This window comes from Canis lupus, chromosome 2 (genome assembly GCF_011100685.1).
Source record: "Canis lupus familiaris isolate Mischka breed German Shepherd chromosome 2, alternate assembly UU_Cfam_GSD_1.0, whole genome shotgun sequence".
In the NCBI taxonomy this organism is placed as follows: Eukaryota; Metazoa; Chordata; class Mammalia; order Carnivora; family Canidae; genus Canis; species Canis lupus.
Genome location: NC_049223.1, coordinates 67,673,640 through 67,693,463, shown reverse-complemented (window position 1 = coordinate 67,693,463; position 19,824 = coordinate 67,673,640). Strand labels below are relative to the sequence as shown.

The window sequence follows — 19,824 nt, the reverse complement described above, 5'->3', positions numbered from 1 at the left end:
CATTTCTGTCTTTTTGACAGGTATAAAGCATTTTATTTGTTGTTTTATTTTTTATGTCAATATCTTTTTATATCCTCCATTTACCTAATTTGGAATTTCTCTTACAAACGAAGATGAGCTTGTATATGCATGTGTGTGTTTGTGTGTGTATGTGTGTGTGTGTATTTCATATAATATTTGACACAAATAGTTTTTTTCCTCAGTCTGTTGGTTTTAGTTTTGTGATTCTTTGTTATTCTTTCATAGAAGTTTCAACATACTATCATGTGTCTTAACTAAGTGCACTGCCATTAATAGGGAATTTGTCCCTATTTACCTTTTGTGCTCTGCAAGTTATAGATTACATTTATTTTATACATATTTTTTTCTATTGTAGAAATAGAATGTGTAGTGCTGGCTTTGGCGGCATATATACTAAAATTGGAATGATACAGAGAAGATTAGCACGGCCCCCGTGCAAGGATGACATGCAAATTTGTGAAGTGTCCCATAAATTAAAAGAGAGAGAGAGAAAAAATGTTTATTAGGGAAAATCTAGTGCAAACGCCCATATAAATTGATCCTTTAAGCCCACCATTCAGAGATGATTATTGTTAAAAATTACTTTGATTCTTTTTCTTTTTTTAATGTCAATACACATTATTTTTTAACTTTGAATAAACCATATATTGGAAAGTATGGTTTTCTTTAAATGCTGATATGTTACATGGACTTTTTTAAAAGATTTTATTGATTTATTCATGAGAGACAGAGAGAGAGAGAGAGAGAGAGAGAGAGACAGAGACACAGGCAGAGGGAGAAGCAGGCTCCATGCAGGGAGCCTGACGTGGGACTTGATCCTGGGACTCCAGGATGACACCCTGGGCCGAAGGCAGGCGCTAAACCGCTGAGTCACCCAGGGATCCCCAGGTGGACTTTTTAATGTATAAACATTTTAAATGTTCATGGAGTGGTCTAAAATGACATATATTTAGGGTTAAATATACAATTTAGCAACTATGTACTGGCATTTTATTTTTATTATTATTATTTTTTAATATTTTATTTATTTATTCATGAGAGACACAGAGAGAGAGGCAGAGACACAGGCAGAGGGAGAAGCAGGCCCTATGCAGGGAGCCCAATATGGGACCCAATCCCGGGTCTCTAGGATCACGCCCTGGGCCAAAGGCAGGCACTAAACTGCTGAGCCACCCAGGGATCCCCAGTACTGGCATTTTATAAATGCAAGGTATAGTTGGGTGTAGGAAGGGACCCAGAGGGGGCAAGTACCACAGGAGTTTAATAAGAATCTTGGGAGCCCAAATCCAGGGCACAAGCCTCAGTCACTCCACTCTGCCTGGAGATCCTCTCTCTATTGACAGGATTGGGCTTTCTTAACTTGCCTATTGTGTTTTATTCTAGTGATTTATGGTTATGAAGCGTGACTCTGTCTTGAGTGTGCTGCAATAGCATTGTTAAATGTGGATCTGGCTAGTTTTTGTCTTAAAAATTCTTAACTTATGATTTCAACTGCTTTTTTGTTTTATTACTGCTTTGCCATACTGTACAGTAATTTTATTTTTTTCATCTCTTGTCTTTATCCTGTTTTTTGATAATTTGTTTTCTTTGTTCAGCCTATTCCATAGTGTTTTCGCAATAGCTTTGTGTTGTGTTTAGAAAACCAGTAGGGTGCCTTCTATTTCCAGCAATGTGGCAGTCTAGATACTCTGAACAGCCTCCCCACTGACAACAAAGAAAACTGTATCCTGACTTACAAGAAAGCAGGGGATTCTTCAGAGGTCAAAATTAAGTGAAAGCAGGCATCTCCACTTTGAGTAAAAGCCAGCCTATTCTCCACCCACTAGCCAGAGGAATTCTTTTAAAATGTAAGTCAAATCATGTCTAGCTTTATTAAAATTGCCTGAAACCCTGCCCTGGCTCCTGTCTCACTCCAAATTAAAGCAAAAGCCCTCCAGGGGTTTCTAAGACCCTTTGTGATCTGCCCCTGTCTCCTCTCTGATCCCCTCCCTCACTACTTTCCCTCTTGCCCATCCTATCACAGTCATGGCAGCCTCTCTGCAGTTCCTCATGGAACAGTTCCTCATGGCATGTCCCTGCTTTAGCATCTTTGCACCAGCTTTTCCTTCTTCCTGGATCACCTTTCTTCCAGGTACCACACAGGCTCATTCCTTTACCTCCTTTGCATCTTTGCCTGAGGTCATCTTTTCAGTGAGGCCTTATACTTTATCCTTAATACTGCCACCTGCCCTTCCCCCTGCTCTGTGCTTTCTTTGATTCAGTATCATTTATTATCTCTTAATTTACTTCTTTATTTTGTTGTTTGCCTCCCTCCTGCTGGACTGTAAACACAATGAGAAGAAGGACTTTGTCTCTTTTTTTCACTAGTGTGTCCCAAGCATGTAAAATAGTGGCTATTCTAATATGTATTAAATGAATTCATTAACCCAGAGAGAAAACCCGACTTTGAAACTGGCTTTCTCTCTGGGAGTGTATGCTGACCCCTTGGGGTGTTGGTCTTTGGTTTTGATAGCTGCATGGGTTCCTAAGGGACTCAGTCGGGATGGACAATCTGATAGAATCCCTCGCATAAAGCTGTGAACCTGAAAAAAGTACCTAATCATCAGTGTAAGGGTAAACCAGAAAAACACCTATCCCACAGAGGAGGACAGCAAAAAGACATTTTTTGGATCTTGGTAGTGGTAAGAAGAAGATACAAAATGGATACTTTAGAGCCATAAGCTAGCCTTTTTTTTGGCTTTGTTGCCCAAATTCATATTCAGACAACTGTGTTGTCTGAAAAACGTCAAGGCTAGAATTTATTTTACCTTTCAGAAGCAAACACAATGTCCCTCTGGAGTAGAAATCTTTAGCCTAGGCTTTTAAGAATTCTCACAAGTGCCAAAGTACATGAGCTTGCAGTCAAAAAATTGCAAAACACAAACACCATGAGGGAAAACCAGCAGAATAGACAACAGAACCAGACCTACAATTATTTCATGTATTAGAATTATCAGATGTTAAAACAGAATGTTTATAATGTTTAAAGAAATAAGAAATTTAAAATGTGACCACTGTTATCAAGAGGTACTTGATCACAGGGTAGTTCATGTGGTTAGGCCTCCAATTTTTTATTTTGACTCAGGTCATGATTTCAGGGTCGTGAGATCAGCTCTGCCTTGAGCTCTGTATCAGGCCCTACACTGGGTGTGGAGCCTGCTTAAGATTCTCTCTCTCCCTCTCCTTCTGCCCCACCACAACTGGATCTCAGGGGTAGCCTGCTGCTGAGTGGAGGAGAAGCTTGCTGGAGGGCATGGGCCAAGGCTGAACTGTGAGGACCACTGAGGTGAAGGCTACCATACCCTTGTACACTGAGCCATAGGGACTACACAGAACACAGTATGATGAAAGAGTGAAAGTCTCTTTTTCCTGATCTGTCCTTGTAATATCTTTCCAGCAATCTCTGTTGACAAAACTTAACATAGAGCTACCTGGCAAGGGTTCAGCTCCAGTACCACAAAGCAAGGCAAAGAAAGGTGAATTGGGAGCTGAGAGGCAATAAGTTAGTAACTGGCAGAGAGTCAATAGAATGGCAGAGAGGAAGACCTGTTTTCAGATTTAGGAAATCCAATGAATCCCACACATAGGCAACATATTAATGAAACTGAATACTGAAGACAAAGAGAGGATCTTAAAACTAGTGATAGAAATGAGACAGAAGACTACCTATAGAAGAATGACAGACTTAAAGCTTTTCTCCCATAATAATGAAGGTAGGAGATATTAGAATAGCAGCTTTAATATATCAACCTAGAATTTTGTATCCAGCAAAATTGTTTTTCCAGAATGAGTATGAAATGTAGGCATTTTCAGACAAGCAAATACTGAGAATAGATCTTCACTAATGAAAGTTCTAAAGGATATATTTCAGGCATAAGGAAAATGATTCCAGATGGATGGTCTGAGTTGCAAGAAGGAATGGTGACCAAAGATAGCTAAATATGAGGGTTTATCCAAAGGATCACTGACTGTCACCACCACTACCACCACCAATAATATTTTTGGGGTTAAAAACAGTTTTCAGTTATGATTAGGCTCTGCTGTGAGTAGCAGACCCCAAGTTACCTGACTTGAACAAGATATCGAGGCTTATTTCACTCTCATGTAAATGTCTGGATGTAGGCAATTCGGAGCCTACATCCATCGGAGGTTTGGTGGTTTAAGCATATTGCTTCCAGTTGTACCTATTTCTAGGTGTCATCATCTTGCTGGGGCTAAGATCTTAGTCCCATGGCCATGAATACCTGTAAGGAATGTTAGCAACATGGTCTTTCTAGGTGGTCCTGTGTCTAGCAAAAATTGAGGATTGGAAGTGTTGGTGTAGGCAATTAGCAGCCTCTGCCACAAATAAGATAAACTAAAACACTGGACAGCAATAGAATATAAGTTGGGAAGTAAAGGAACCAAGTTGGTGTTCTAAGGTTTTTAACTGAGAGGAAGATATTGTTTAATTTTAGACTTTAAGTTAGGCATGCATGTTAAAATGTAAATGTTTAGAATAACCATAAAAGAATATAGATAATATAATGGATAATAGATTATACACAATAAAAATATATATCTATATAAATAGATAATATAATTGCCAACATTGAAGGTAGTTGAAATGGTTTAGTTTGGACACCGTCATAAAAAAAATAAACAACATAGTTGAGACCACAGGAAAACCCAATATATATCTGGAAACTTGTTTTTCGACAAGGCTTGAAAAGCAGATCACTGAGGATAGTTTAATATATGGTGCTGGGACATCTGATTGTCTATATGCAAAAAATGAAGTTGAATCCCTATCTCAATGCACACATGAATATAAATCCCAGGAATCCATATAGGAGAATATCAGTTTAACCTTGAAACAGGGAAGAACAGTGAAGAATCTCTTAGAAACCAGAAAAGGAAATGACTGATATTTGTCTAAATTAAAACAAAGAGCTTCTGTTCATCTGTCAGCAAAAGGAAAGAGGCAATCACACCCTAGGAGAAAGTATGGAAACATATATACAACTGGATAAGAGATCAGTACACAGAATATATGAAGGATTCTTACATAAGAATCTTAAGAAAATAATAAGAAAAGCAATACAAAATGGAAATCAATAGAGAGATATAGACAAAATACATTAACAGGCAGTTCACAGAGGAGGAAATCCAAATAGAAAAATGACAAACTGTCCAACCTCGTTGATAATCAAGGAAACATGAACTCAAATGAAAAGGAGACACCATTTTCTACTGACTAGATTAGAAAAAAATTAAAGGCATGACAATATCAAGAGTTGGTAAGGGTATAGAGTAGTTGGATCTCTTAGACATTGACAGGTAGGAGTTGGTATTTCTATTTTGAGAAACAAGTTGTCACTACTCAGATAAAGTGAGATATGTGTATACCCTACCTTCCAGCAAGTTCTTAGATATATATTGTCAAGAAACTCTTGGCATGTGAATTTGAGGATATATATGAGGAATGGTCACAGGAGCAATTTTTATAATATATAACATTGGAAACAACATTAACATTTGTTGGCAGGGTAATAGATAATAAATTACTGTGTATTCCATATAATGAATTGGATGCAGCATGTTGTGAATTAAGGGTATATATATATATATATATATCAGTTGGATGAATCTTGGGAATGTAAGTTTCAACAAAAAAAGAAAATTGCCGAGATTACATACTCTATAATTTGATTTTACACAAATTTCAAAAGTGTACTAAACTAAATACTGTGCTAAACAGAGCAGGAGAATAATGAAAACAAAATTCAGGATAACTGCTACCTTTGGAGGGGGAAGGGAAGTGGCATGTCATTGGGGTGGGCCACATGGGGGTTTCAAAGATATTGGAAATTTTATATTTATTTAGCTGGTGGTGGGTACACTGATATTCATTTTATTGTTATTCTTTCTATCTTAAACATGGTACAAATATTTTTTGTAGGAATTAAATATTTAATTAAAATGGAGTCTGTCATTATTGCTTATTAGTATTCTTTGATAGGCTCACATTTATTCTATCATGCCACTTATAACATCCAGAAAAATATCTTGGGGATTTCAATTAGCCTACTTAATCTATTTATTAAATAGGAGAGAATTCTCTATTTTGCTTTATTAAGTTTTTCCAGCTAGGAGAAGTAGAGCTCTTGTATTTTATTTCTCTCATTAAGGTTTTATTATTTTCTTTGAATAAGTTATTGTGGGCCAAGTACATCCAAGAATTTAATAACATAATGCTTTCATTACTATTGTGAATGGAAACATTTGCCTGTGTTTCTGAGCTGAGACAACGGCTTGCATGCTGAGACACATTGATTTTCCCCCGAAAACTATCCCCTTTCCTTTGGATTTTCTAGGTAGGCAAACATGTTATCTGCAATATGATTTTTTTTTTTTTTTTAGATTTTATTTATTCATGAGACACCACAGAGAGAGAGAGGCAGAGACCTAAGCAGAGGGAGAAGTAGTCTCCCTGTGGGGAGCCCAATGCGGGACTCAATCCTAAGACCCCAGGATGCAGACAAGCAAATACTGGATCATGACCTGAGCCAAAGGCAGATGCTCAACCACTGAGCTACCCAGGAGTCCCTGCAATGTGATTTTTTTTTCCATTTTCTATATATTATACCTTTTTGTTTCTTTTTCCCCCCCTAATAGCTATTGCCCACACATCTCATGATATATAAAATAGGAATGGTGACAGAAAGCTTCAGACTTGGAGTCAGAAGACATGGGTTTGAGTCCTGACTTTACCATATAATAGCTGAGTAACTTTAGGCAAGTTAACTTAATCTCTCTGAGCCTGTTTCTCCCGTTTCTTCGTCTGGAAAATGAAGAGTTGAACTTAATTACTAAAGTTGGTTTTGGTTCTGAAATGAGGCCATTCTAATGTATATCCATTAAGTTAGAGTTACCTCTTTAAATAGTCTCTGCTTTGCAGGGCTTGATTTTGTTTTGTCTGTAGTTGTAATCAAGAATAGATGCTATAGGCTATTGAATGCCATATTGACATATACTGAGAAAATTAGATTTGCATTGTGGATCTATATTTTCCATATTATGATGAAGCTGGTGGTCGCCTTGCTCATATTGTTCCTGTCTTCCATAGAGAAATAAATCACTGAAGGTGATTCTTTGGCTATGAGCGGAGATTTGGTTAGTATGGTTTTGTTTTAGATTTTCCTGTATGTTCACAAGTTAAATTCTGACCATATGTTTTTGTTGTTTTCCTTTTTGTGTGTTGCCCTTGTTCGTTCCATTTTTTTAAAAGATATTTTTGTGCACTTTATGTAGAATAGGGATTATTGCTTTGTTTTAAGAGTTGGGGAATTATTTAAGGACTCCATTAGGACCATTAGACATTATAAATGTTTGACCTTGTTTCTTCTGTGGATTCAGTCACTTATTGGGCCTCTTTGAGGAGGGCAGCCAGTTGATGCAGCGAGGAGGCCCCTTGTGTGGGACCACTAGGGAGATCTGCTATTAACTCAATCCAGAACCTGGAGCAGGTCACTTCCTCTCTCCGACTTTTCTCATCTGTAAAATGGGGGCTGCAGCTGCCTCTCAGATGAGGTGTGAAGTCGTAGTGGGCATGCTCTGTAAACTCTGCCCTCTCTCACAGAGGGGCCTGGTAGCAGATTGGGCAGCTTTATTTTTACAGGTGCTTGTCCGTTTCCACTCAATTTCCAGACTCATAAAAAGAGCTAAGACTTAATAAGCCTGTCACCACATGCTTTTGGAATATTTATTTTGCAGATTCTTTTTTTTTGTTGTTTCCTTTTTTTCTTAAAAAACGGGGGGGGGGTGCTTTAAATAGCAAAAGGGTAGCTTTGCATTATTTCCTGTGAAGTTAAAGTTTTTTTCCTCTGATTTTATTTATACCACTAATAAGAAGAGAACTCTTATTATAATGCAAGGGTGTCTTTTTTTTACTTTATTGTCAAAGAACCTTTGGAACCTCTTTTCTCGGGATCCTCATGGATTCATTTATAGAGCATTTTCCCCTCAAAGCTTTGAAAGTTAGCTTAATGTTTTTTAAAGTGGAGCTAAGGGAAATAATTCAGAGCAACTGAGATTAATTTTACTTATTAACAGAAGGCTCACAAGCAAGAATGTTAAGTTATATGAACAAGGATATATGTGTTTCTCTTTACTAGAATATATACTTCCCAGCTCCTAGATTGGAGCCCAGCACATAGTAGGTGCTCAATAAGTATGTGCTGAGTGACTCATGAATATGGATAGCTTGAATTTTTTACTTTAATATGTACATGTTTTTATTAATGAGACTAATGGCTTATTAATTTTTAATCATATACATGAGTATTATTTCTGCTTATGGAATCTGTAGTTTTTCTCAATTTTATTCATTCCTGCTGCTGGCTATGGTATTGGAACATTTTTTCTTTTTCCTCTATTGGTCTTCTCCATTACCTCCTTTATTTTTTTTTATTAAAAAAATTTTTTTTAAGATCTTATTTATTTATTCATGAGAGACACACAGAGGGATGCAGAGGCACAGGCAGAGGGAAAAGCAGGCTCCATGCAGGGAGCCAGACGTGGGACTTGATCCTCCATGCAGGGAGCCTGACGTGGGACTTGATCCTGTGTCTCCAGGATCACACCCTGGGCTGAAGGTGGCGTTAAACCGCAGAGCCACCCGGGCTGCCCCCTCCTTCTCTTTAGATGGCTTCTATCAATCTCTTCTTTTTTTCTTCCTCCCTCCCTTTTTTTCCCCTTTCTTTTCTTCTTCTTCTCTTTCTCATCACTTATGTATTTCCTATTCGTTCATCTATTTAAAAGATATTATTCAAAAAAGTACCTACTCTATGCCAGACTGCTAGACACGGGGGAGAGGGAGAGTGAACAAGATGGTCATGATCTCTGGGGTCATGGAATTTATAGTCTGACAGGGAGAACAGGCCTGAGCAGATACATTTCACAAATACCTAATTATAAATTATGACAAATGCTATGAAGGCTAAGTTTGTTGGAGGGAGCATGGAGCTTTCAGAAAGGCTTTTCATGAAGTCATGGTAGCTGAGATCTAAAGGGAAATTAGGAGTTGATGGGGTTGGGGCCTCAGGGCACAACAGGGTGAGGAATGGGGTTGGGGGAAGGGAAGCAAGGTTTTCCTGAGAGCCCAGAGCCTTGGAGTAACTGGAATACAGTGAGCGTGTTGGGGATGAAGAAGGGGGCTAAAGGGCACAGTCAGGGTTCGTTCATGTCCACCTTTCTGTCAGGACTCCTCCTCTAGGACCTGCCTTGCAGGATCCCACACTGCACTGGTTGTCAGCAAGTGGTCTGTGTTACAGATTTCTTTTCTGGATTTTTAAGTCATTTAAGAAAACAATTTTAATTTTATGTCTTTGGGCAAACCATGTAACCTCTCAGAACCTCACTTTCTGAAATGAGATGAATTTGGTCTACCCCATGGGGTTCTTTGTGATCACCCTGTGATTATCTGCTAGAGGCCCATCTTCCTCCCAGGCTTGAGAGCCTGGCGGTGAGTGGGTGTTTCACACACCTGTATAATTCTGGCTCCTATGATGGGGCCTGGCATGGAATGAGGGTATCTGGGAGGCTGTCATAGAAGACAGAGCCCCAAGGCTGGGCCCAGAGGCCAAGATGGATTTGAGGAAGGGGGAAGGGCTGCAGAGGTATGGACAGACCCAGGGTCTGGAAAGTGGCAGATGGCCAATGAAGATCAGAGCAGAGAGGTAATAACAATAACAGTAATAATGATAGCGCTATCTTACTAGGCCCTTGTTATGTGCCAGACACTGGTTTAAATGCTCTACATATACTCATTTATCCTTTTAGTGACCCTGTGAGGTAGGTATTATAATTATTCTCATTTTACAAATGAGAACACTGAGGTACAGAGGGATTAAGTACCTTGCCCAAGGTCACATATCCACTAAGTGTTGAAGCCTGGATTGAAGACCAGGCATTATGGCTTCAGAATATATAACGTAATGAATGCAGAGAATTAGGAGTGGCTTAAATGCCAGGCTAGAAGGCCCTTCTAGACTATTGTACTGGTTATGGGAGCCATGGAAAGCTTTAGAGGGAAGGAGTGCTAAGGCTGCACTCACTGTGCCCAGGAAAGCTGAAATGACTGTCTGTCTCTTCTGCAGAAATCATCCACGGAGCAGCCCCTGTACAGCAGCAGCCTGTGGGGCCCTGTGGCTGATGGCAGTGACTGCGTAGCTGAGGGCCTGTGGCTGCCACAACTACATGTAGGGGACTGGCTGGTCTTTGAGAACATGGGCGCCTACACCGTGGGCATGGGTTCCCTCTTTGGGGGGACCCAGACCTGCCGAGTCACCTATGCCATGTCCCGGGTGGCCTGGTAAGGGGGCCCTGCTGAGAAGGGAGTGGGGGAGGGCAAGGGAGCAGGCAGGGAACAAGAGAAATCTGAGATTTCAGACTGGTTTCCATGACATCCAGTTTGACAAGTACCTCCTGGCTGTTGATTCCCAGTAAGGCCTGTGCTTGGCACCTGGTGTGGCCACGAATGAGCTGGAGCTGGCCTTGAGGAGCTCAGCATCCTGTGAGAGACCCAGAGGAGCAGACAGGCACTTGTGATAATGGGGGGGGGGGGGGGGGGGGGACACGGGACTGCGGAAGCTGAGAGCCCATTCTGATGCCCAGACCCAGTTCCCAGAGGAGGGAAGATGGTAGAAGAGTGGGAGTGAGCCGGCAAGAGGGAGCAGGGGGTTCAGGGCAGAAGGAACAGCGAGTGAACACGCTGCCTTCAGAAACTACCTGAGGTTGGTTGTGGCTGGAGAGTGCGCAGGGCTGGATCTGGGCAGGGCTCTGAGCAGTGGGGAGCATGGACTGATATGAAGCAGGTAAGTGACATATCTGGCCTGGATTTTAGAAAGACCACTCTGGCTACTGGGGGAATTACGGGAGGACAGGGGAGATTGCTCAGACTAGTGGGGGGCGGGGGGCTCTGTGGCCTGGGACTTGCCTGCTGGCTGAGCCTCCATAGGAAATATATACATTTGCCCTGCTTGCCTCACCAGGCCAGTGCTGGGATCCAGTGAGGCAGGAGGGGCACGAGACAGAAGTCAGATTTGTTGAACCCTTCTGTCTGGCCTTCTGTCAGGCATCGTATGATTATTTTCTCTCACCTGCACAGAATCAGTGTGATCACAAAGAGAGGTTTGTCCAGTGGGGGCTGGGAGAGGCCTGCAGAGGCAGGAGAAGTTGGAAGGGACTTCTATGCTAGGCCTCAGGCTGAATCTAGCCTGTGTTCTGGGGGACATGCTAGGTGCTTGAGCACTGCGCCCCCCACCCCCAATAGTGCTACCAACCCCCGGCTGGTGTAGCTCAGCATCAAGGTCACATTTTATCCATCCACCCAACAGACCTTTGTAGTACTTGCTCCCTGCAGGGGCACAGGATGGGCTGATGCAACCATTGTGACATCAGGGGTGTTGTGACAAGGTCTGAAACAAACTTAAAGAAGCAACCACACAGGCCTCCTCATCCCATTCTGGCTCCATCATAAGCAAACACAGGCAGAGGTGTAGGGAGTCGGGTTATTCATTATTAGAGATGAAAAAATTTGATGTATTAAAATGGCTGTGCCAAGAAATTCCCCACGTCCAAGGAATTCTGCCAAAATGTCCTGCTTTAGAGCCTGGCTCTGTGCTAGGTCCTGAGGGGATAACAGGCACCCAAGGCAGAGTGGTGACCTGCACACACAGACACTGGCACAGAGAGCAGAAAGATCACTGGGGAGAGACAGCCGGGTGGCAGAGGTGCCAGGGCTAGGGGAAGTTAGGTGCAGGAAAGCTGATGGTGGGGGGCAGTCTGGGCTGAGAGATGTGGGGGTTTGAGGCCAGTTCATTCAAAGAACTGCAAATAGTTGCATCTGGCTGGAGTGGCCTGTGCAGAAGACTGGATGGAGAAGGACCTTGGAGGCCCAGGCTGGAGTTGATCTTGAAGGCACTAGAGGGTCAGTCACTGATGCTTTTTAGGAAATTGGATCAACCCATTTTGACAGATAAGGAGACAGAGGGTTCTTGGCCTGGGGAGCCTCCTACAAGCCTGACCACTGACTTGCTGTTGAAGTGTCCATGTCAGCAAAGAGGGAGGCCTTCCTGCAGGTGGGAGACCAGGTTGGGCAGGGCCTGAGAGCAGACGGAAGCTGCTGACCACTCAAGTGCAGGTGTTTGCCTCCTGGAAAGATGAACCTGGGCCAGAATTGTCTGGCGGAGGCAGGGGCAGAGCAGAGAGACTGGATAGCCCTGGGTAGAGACAGTGGTGGCACTGGGAATGGAAAGAAGTGGCTACACCTGTGAGAAAGCTCAGGACCTGGGCTCAACAGGGATAGACTGGGCTGGGGAACAAGATTCCTGACTTGTGGCTGAGCAGCTGGTCAGATGGTGGAGCCATTTATCAACCTTGGTAGGTAGGTCTGTAGGATTTTGGAGAGGGGCAGGAGATGATTTTTTTTTTTTAAGTCCTATGCCTGGGATATAAAGAATGTGGGCTTTGGACTGAGAGAATTGGGTTGAATCCTGGTTCTACCACCTTCTAGGGATGTGACCTTGTACAGGTCACTTCCTTCTCAGTCTCAATTTCTTCACTGGTAAAATGGGGATAATAATGCTGCCCTTATGTGGTTTGGGGAACACAATTAGATACTATAAGGTGCCTGGCACAGTGTGTGGCATGTAGTCAGTGCTCCATAAATATGGGTTCCTTTTCCCTTACTGTGGAGGAAGACCACTGGGGAAAAGAGACCAGTGGGGAAAGAAGTCATCAGACTCATCCTCACTCCTGCACTAGGCTGGGCTCTGGGCCCAGGTGGGAACCCTACATACCAGGGGCTGGGACTTCTGGTGCAGGGAGCCTTCAGGAGCCCCTGGCCTGTGGGCCCCATGCTGGCTGCCTCCAGTGCCCCTCTCTTGCCTGCAGGGAAGCACTTCGAGGGCAGCTGCTGCCTGCAGAACAAGACGAGGACACCGAGGGCATGTGCAAGCCTCTGTCCTGTGGCTGGGAGATCACAGACACCTTGTGCGTGGGCCCTGTCTTCACTCCAGCAAGCATCATGTGAGCGGACCCTGTCCCCCCTCCGGAGAACTCCAGCAGGGGCCGCAGAGATGCCTCTGGGAGATGTGGGAAAGGCAGCAGGCAGGGGCACCCTCTGGCCAGGACTCTGGTGCTCGCTCTGCTGCCCCCCACGCTCCACCTGTAGTGTTTCTGCCCTGTAAATAGGACCAGTCTTACACTCGCTGTAGTTCAAGTATGCAACATAAATCCTGTCCCTTCCAGCTGTGTCGCTTCCTCTGCAGCGCAAGGGGCCTGGTCAGCCAGGTGTGGGGGTGTTCTGGGGGTCTCCCTTGGTCTCCTTTCCACCTTTGTAAATATGAAGCAAATAAATATTTAGGTTTTTTAAAAATAACCCAGTGGAATCTAGCAGTTCAATTCACAAAGCAGCCCGGGCTAGGCCAGGGCTGAGACTTTCTCACCCTACACCGATGACCCCATGCCCTCTGCTTCAGTCCTGACCTAGCTGCAGTGTGGGCATCTCCCTCTGGCAGCCAGCTTCTCTGACTCATCTCTTTCCTCTGCATAGGCTGCCATGCTTGATGTCATGAGGAAGAGTGAACTGTTAGGGGTTGAGGCAGGAGTCAGAATTACCATCCTACAGCCCTAGGGCTGCAGCTCCTGACTTGTGAGGGGCCTCTATGTGAACCCAACACCCAGCCTAAGGCCTGGCTCAATGTAGGGATGACATTACCTGACACAGCTTTGGAAATTCATAACAAAGATAGAGGGCAGATGGGTATTGGGAGATGTTCTGAGGAGACCCTGCCCCCTAACCGTCCCTGCAGGTCTGCAAGGCAGTAAGACTAATGCAGATATGGAGCGGCTGGTTTTGCTTATTCAGGTAGTAACTGCCAGAACAGGGCTGGCCATGGAGCACTGCCATGTCCAGTGCCAAGGGCCCTTCAACTAGAAGTCCATTGTCAAGATAAAGGCTCCTTCACAGCGCTAGGGTCCCAGGCTATTCATCTGGGGTGTGTGGGCTGCTTAGCAAAGAAGATCAGATTCTAGAGTCCTCAGCTACAACAGGGTACCTGAAAGATTTTTCTTCTGCAATTAAAAAAACCCTTGAAATATAAAATTATCATGCCTTAAAACCCAAAGTATAGAATTCAGTTGTTTTTTAGTATATTTAGAGTTTGCACAACCATCACTACTGTCCAATCCAGAGCATGTCCATTTTCTTTAAGAAATTGGCATTCGTGCCTCATTTGCCCCTTCCCCAGCCCCTGGCATTCACTAATCTACTGCCCATCCCTGTGGATTTACCTGTTCTGGACATATCATTGAATATTTTTACCTTCACTTGAGCTTCTCCTAGGTAAGCCTGGTACGTGGGTTTTTTTCCCCCCTGCACTGCCAAGCAATTCTCCGACACCAGCTGGGTGTCCAGCAATTCAATTTGATCCTGACACTATCTACCTGGAGATAGCTTCAGATCTCACAGGTTAAGGGCTCAGTCCTACAAGACTCCCCACTCTTCTCCCACTTCGGACACCAATCACCAAATCCAGGTTGTGACGTGTGTTGGGATGAACCGGCTATAGAGTGGAGGTTCCAATAACTCTCTTCCTTGGGTTCATTTAATTTGCTAAAGTGGCTCACAGAACTCAGGGAAACACCTTACTTACTGTATTACTGGTTTACTATGAAAGGATGTAACTCAGGAACGGCCAGAAGAGCTTCCTGGGGCAAGCTATGGAGAAAGGGTGCAGACCTTCTATGCCCTCTACAGGTAACATCACTGTCTCAGCACTTCCATGTGATCACCAGCTTGGAAGCTCCCCAAACCCCATCCTTTGGGTTTTCATGGAGGCTTCATTACCAAGCAAGACTGATTAAATTATTGGCATCAGTGACTGAACTCAATCTCCAGCCTCCTCTCCTCCCCAGAGTTTGGGGGTAGGATATAACAAAGGACACCTTTGTCACTCATCACTTAGGAAATTCCAAGGATTTTGAGATCTCTGTGCCAGGAGTAGGGATGAAAACAAAATATACATCTATTACTGTAAGTCATAATATCACACCTGGTCAGCTTGTTTCAGCGTCTCAGCCACTCCTGGGTCCTACATGTGGCTCTGAGGTCATCTAATGAGGCAATGTGTTCTGAGTGAACTGGGTGCTTGTCAAAAGCAGAGATGTTTTTTCCAGGCTAGGCCTGGTTTTTGATTATTTGACAATATATAGGCTGAAAGGTCAGGACACCAAGAGACTTGGAGACCAATCAGACAGGGACAGCATCACTACTGCCCATTGCTTATCCACCCACCACCAGGTTTTGCATCTTACACTGTGTGGGGCTCAGCCCTCATCCATGAGGCTAGTTCTGAGACTCCTTCCATTTTGATGGCCGAGCAGATCTGGAGCCGCTCATGCCTGTTTGGAGGAGAAGGAAGGAAGGCAAACACAGGTTCTGCTGGAACCGGCCATCTGCTTCCAAAGGCAGCAGATGCCCTGCTAAGACCTCTGGCTGCAGTGAGATCCAGGAAAAACTCATTACCTTGTCTGAGGCAGGTTCGCTGGGGAGATGCTTCTGTGGCTTTTAAAATGACAGCAGCTGGCACGGAGTTTGAACAGATTTTTCACTGGAGCCTTTCAAATGTTTCATGTTCCATTTGCTGCAAGAGTGTGAAATTTACTTTTCTGAGAAGGATATACACAGAAGTTGATGTGACTTGCTTGAGAATAATAAACAGTCATTTCTTTTCAGTTGTTTTTGTTTGTCATTTCCATCTTTTTGTGAAAAGAAGAGAAGAATACTAAACATCTGGAGAATGTTAAGGCCCTGATGCCTGTACAGGGGAATCTGACCTGGGTCTCCTGGAGCCCAGGCTGCACGGGCATTTGCATCCTTTGAACACCTCCCTAAGCACGCCACTAGCAGTGAACCTGCATGCTATGCTGGCTGCCCTGGAGGTCACTTTCCTGTTGGCCTCTCCCAGACCCATCCTGCCCTGGGACCTCACCTAAGGGACACGCTCCTCTCGACACCTCCCCACAACCCATCTGTGCCTCCTGAGGCTTCTCCCATGGGTTAACTCGCTTACTCACTCACTCTGGGAGGTTAATGGACCTGACCAAGCTGCCACCTCCCTCACCTAGGGAATGGCCCCCTCCTTCCCCCACCGTCCACTCTGCTCAGTGCTGGATCCAGTCGCCCCAGTGATTCCCATTTCATCGAACATACCATTTAAAGTCCTCATCCAACTCCTGACTCCCTCTCTCCTCCCTTGCTCACTACTCCCCAGACACAATGGCCCCTCCATTCCTCAAACACTCCATACATCGTACCCTTGCCAGGCCTGCATTTGCTGTCCCCTTTCTGAAATGACCTTCCCAGGTTATCTGGGGGGCTCGCCCACTCCATTCAGGTTCTACTCAAATGTTTTCCCTGGGTAACAGCTTCTCTGACCACTCTTTAGAAAACAGCACTTTCCAAGTCTCTCTCTCCTCCCTTAACTGGTTTTCTTTTTCTTCACAGTACCTATTGGACACACTCCATTACATGTTGTTCTGTGCATCATCTGTCAGCCCCTCCAGAATGTGAGCTTGGCTTTTTTTTTTTTTCACTGCTAGGTCCTCACTACTTAGAACAAAGTAGGTGCTCAAAAAGCATGTATCAAATGGACAACTGAATAAACATAGCATCTGACCTGTCTGAATCTGTTTCCTCTTTTGTAAAATGGGGCTGCTAAATATATTTCCCTCAGAGGGTTATTGGTATAAAGTACTTGGCTCAGGGCTTGGCACATCATTAGGTCCTGACGAAATAAATGATGTTGAAAGGTTAATTCCTTGAGCATTTACCGTGGCCATGCCCTGTAGTAGAAGCTGATGATGCAGAGATGAATCCTCAAGGAACTCACAGTGCACTGCAGTCAAAGAGAACCCTGAACGAGAGTGAGTCTGACTTTAATTCTGTAGGCGTTAGGAAACCCCATATGCTTCTGGAACAGAAGCACACAGGATCTTTGAGAAGACAATTGAAAGTATATTCAGGGCAGCCCCGGTGGCGCAGCGGTTTAGTGCTGCCTGCAGCCCAGGGTGTGATCCTGGAGACCCTGGATTGAGTCCCACGTCAGGCTCTCTGCATGGAGCCTGCTTCTACCTCTGCCTGTGTCTCTGACTCTCATTCTCTCTCTGTGTCTCTATGAATAAATAAATAAAAAATCTTAAAAAAGAAAAGAAAGTATATTCAAAAAGGGCAGAAGGCGGAGAGCTGTAGGGTTGGTGGTAGTACACACTTCCTTCACTCTACTTCATCCTGGTTAAGGCGGGCCCCACCAGGGAGACTTACAGAGGTCCCAGGGACACAAGATGCCATGCATGTCTGTCTATGCCTATTCTGGAGGGAGACCGTGGCCTTCTGGGTGTCATCCCTCTCTCTGGAAGCCCCCCCTGCCCAGGCCAGCTCATTCAGCTGTAAAGGGACCGCAGGGAAGGCAACAAGATGGGAGTTTCCACTCAACACTTTGCTCCATTTTAAATCCTCTTCCTGGCACCCCTGGGATGAACAGCTAAACCTGTGTAAATTCAACCAGCAAAATTAAATTGCCCAGCACAGCCTCCAGCAGTCAGAGGGAGCTTACTGAAACCTGAATCTGATCTTGTCAGTCCTCTGCTGAAAGTCCTTCAGTTGATTCCCACTGTGATGTCAATAAAAGCAAACTGCCCGAGACCTCCGCCTGCCTCTCTGATCTCGCCTCATACCACTCTGCTCTCACCATGCTCCAGCCTACTGGCCTCTTTTCAGTTTTATGTTTTTGCTGCAGCCAGGCCCTTACCCTTGCCATTCCCTCTGCGCTCCTGGACTGACTCATTCTCATTTTATTTTTTTAAAATACTTTATTATGAGAGACAGAGAGAGAGAGAGAGAGAGGCAGAGACATAGGCAGAGGGAGAAGCAGGCTCCATGGAGGGACTTGATCCCAGGTCTCCAGGATCACGCCCTGGGCCAGAAGGCAGACGCTTAACCGCTGGGCCACCCAGGCATCCCACTCATTCTCATTTTAAAGAGTCACCTTCAGGGACCCCTGGGTGGCACAGCGGTTTGGCGCCTGCCTATGGCCCAGGGTGCAATCCTGGAGACCGGGGATCAAATCCCACGTTGGGCTCCTGGTGCATGGAGCCTGCTTGTGTCTCTGCCTCTCTCTCTCTGTGACTATCATAAATAAATTAAAAAAAAAAAAGGGTCACCTTCAATGTCACCTTCTTGGGAAGGCCTTTTCTGAATACCCTTGAACAAAGTGGCCCCTCCATCTGTTAGGTAGAGTCACATTTTATAAGAATGAAATCTTGAAGGCGTTATTTACGGTAAGAAACGCATCAAGACTATCCCTGAAAATCCTTAGAAAGCAATCCTGCACACCATTCCCTTTTTTTCTGCTCCTCTAACATGCCAGGCACCATTTCCTTAGAGGCCCAAAGAACTCCATGATCTCTCTCCCTCATCTCTTCAGGGCTTTGCTCAAATGCCTTCTCAGTGAGGCCTTTCTGACCACCACTCTTGAAAACGAACACTCCTACCCCAGCATTTTGTAGCCCCTCGGTACCCTTACTCTCCTCCCACCCCCACGCCCGCCCCATAGCTCACCCTTTGATGTACTCTATATTCTACTTGGAATTTAAGAAGGCAGAGCTCTCTTCACTGCCTGTCCCCAGTACCTAGACTCCTAGTACCTAGCTTTTTAACTAAAGTTAAAGCTTTTTAAAGGTCGAGTTAGTAAAATTAGCTTTTTTTGGCCCTATACATAGCTGTTCCACAATTAAGTGTTGAAGGGAGCATCTTTCAGGTCTCAGCTTAGGGTACCTCTCCCTTTGGGTGGGGTAACGCTTCTCTAAGCACTCGCAGCATCCTGTATCTACCTGTATTAAAGAAATGTTGATCACAAGGTGATTTTTCTACTTCTCACACACTGGCTCATCTCACAAAGACAGGGAGCGTCTCCCAACTGCCTGTGTCACCTGGAGCTTGGGTTTGTGCTTGGTAGAGTAGGCGTTAGGTGTCGTCTGAATACGGGAGTCTTGGGGGAGGCGGGTGGGCATCTGGCCCCTTGGGCTCAGTCCCCGAGGAGCAGCCTGCATCCTGCAGGGGGCCGACCACTCACTGCCATGGACTGCGGGCTTCGGGGGCTTGGTTTTCTCACCGAACAGACGCGACAGCCGGGGGGCGACACCGCCTCCCTGAGCCCGGAAAGCCGGCTTCCGGCCGTGACGTCACATCCGTGCCAGAGAGCCTCCGAGGCCTCGAGCCCCGTGCTCTCGCGCCCTCTGCCGGTCGGGAGGAGGACCTGCCCTCACCCACCGGAAGAGAGCGCGGAGGCCATTGGGTTCCGAGACCGACGCTCCAGTCTCCACCAATGGGAAGCCGACCTTTCGCCGTGGGCGGGGCTCTCACAGGAAAAGGGTCAGCCCGGGACAAAAGCGGCGTGGGAAGGCGGCGACCCGGCCTCCGCGGGGCGAGAGAGGCCGCAAGCGGCCCCGGAAGTGGGCTTGTTACCCAGCAGCTACTTCCGCCTCGCGCCTCGCTTACAAAGCGGGGGGGGGGGGGGGGGGGGGGGGCCGGGAGGAGAAGCCCCCGAGAGGGCCGTCGGCGGCTGGGGGCCTCGTCCCCGGTGTCCCGCCCGCCCGCCCGGCCGTCTCACACCCGAGAGACGTCTGGGGAGTTCACGCAGAGTATCAGGGGCTTTGAAC

General features: G+C 45.2%; 1 protein-coding gene, 1 long non-coding RNA gene and 1 other non-coding gene across 4 annotated transcripts in view; 2 read left to right on the top strand and 1 right to left on the bottom strand.

The window, feature by feature from the left end:
* Positions 1-13,352, top strand: part of AZIN2 (antizyme inhibitor 2) — a 34,610-nt gene extending 21,258 nt beyond the window's left edge. Inside the window, 2 exon segments of the mRNA NM_001293659.1 lie at positions 10,200-10,414; positions 12,997-13,352. Of these exon segments, the coding sequence (NP_001280588.1) occupies positions 10,200-10,414; positions 12,997-13,135 (354 nt within the window). The 3' untranslated portion in view covers positions 13,136-13,352.
* On the top strand, positions 391-497 carry LOC119870605. Its single transcript, XR_005356256.1, has one exon. It is a non-coding gene; the product is annotated as a U6 spliceosomal RNA (small nuclear RNA).
* Positions 11,601-19,443, bottom strand: LOC111092974. 2 transcript variants are annotated; one of them, XR_005355877.1, is made up of 4 exons: positions 18,997-19,443; positions 15,632-15,864; positions 15,421-15,507; positions 11,601-13,437 (listed from the first exon to the last, which is right to left on the bottom strand). It is a non-coding gene; the product is annotated as an uncharacterized LOC111092974 (long non-coding RNA). The 2 variants fall into 2 exon arrangements; XR_005355876.1 differs by having other exon boundaries at positions 15,632-15,749; positions 18,997-19,353.
* Positions 19,444-19,824: the final 381 nt, after the last annotated feature.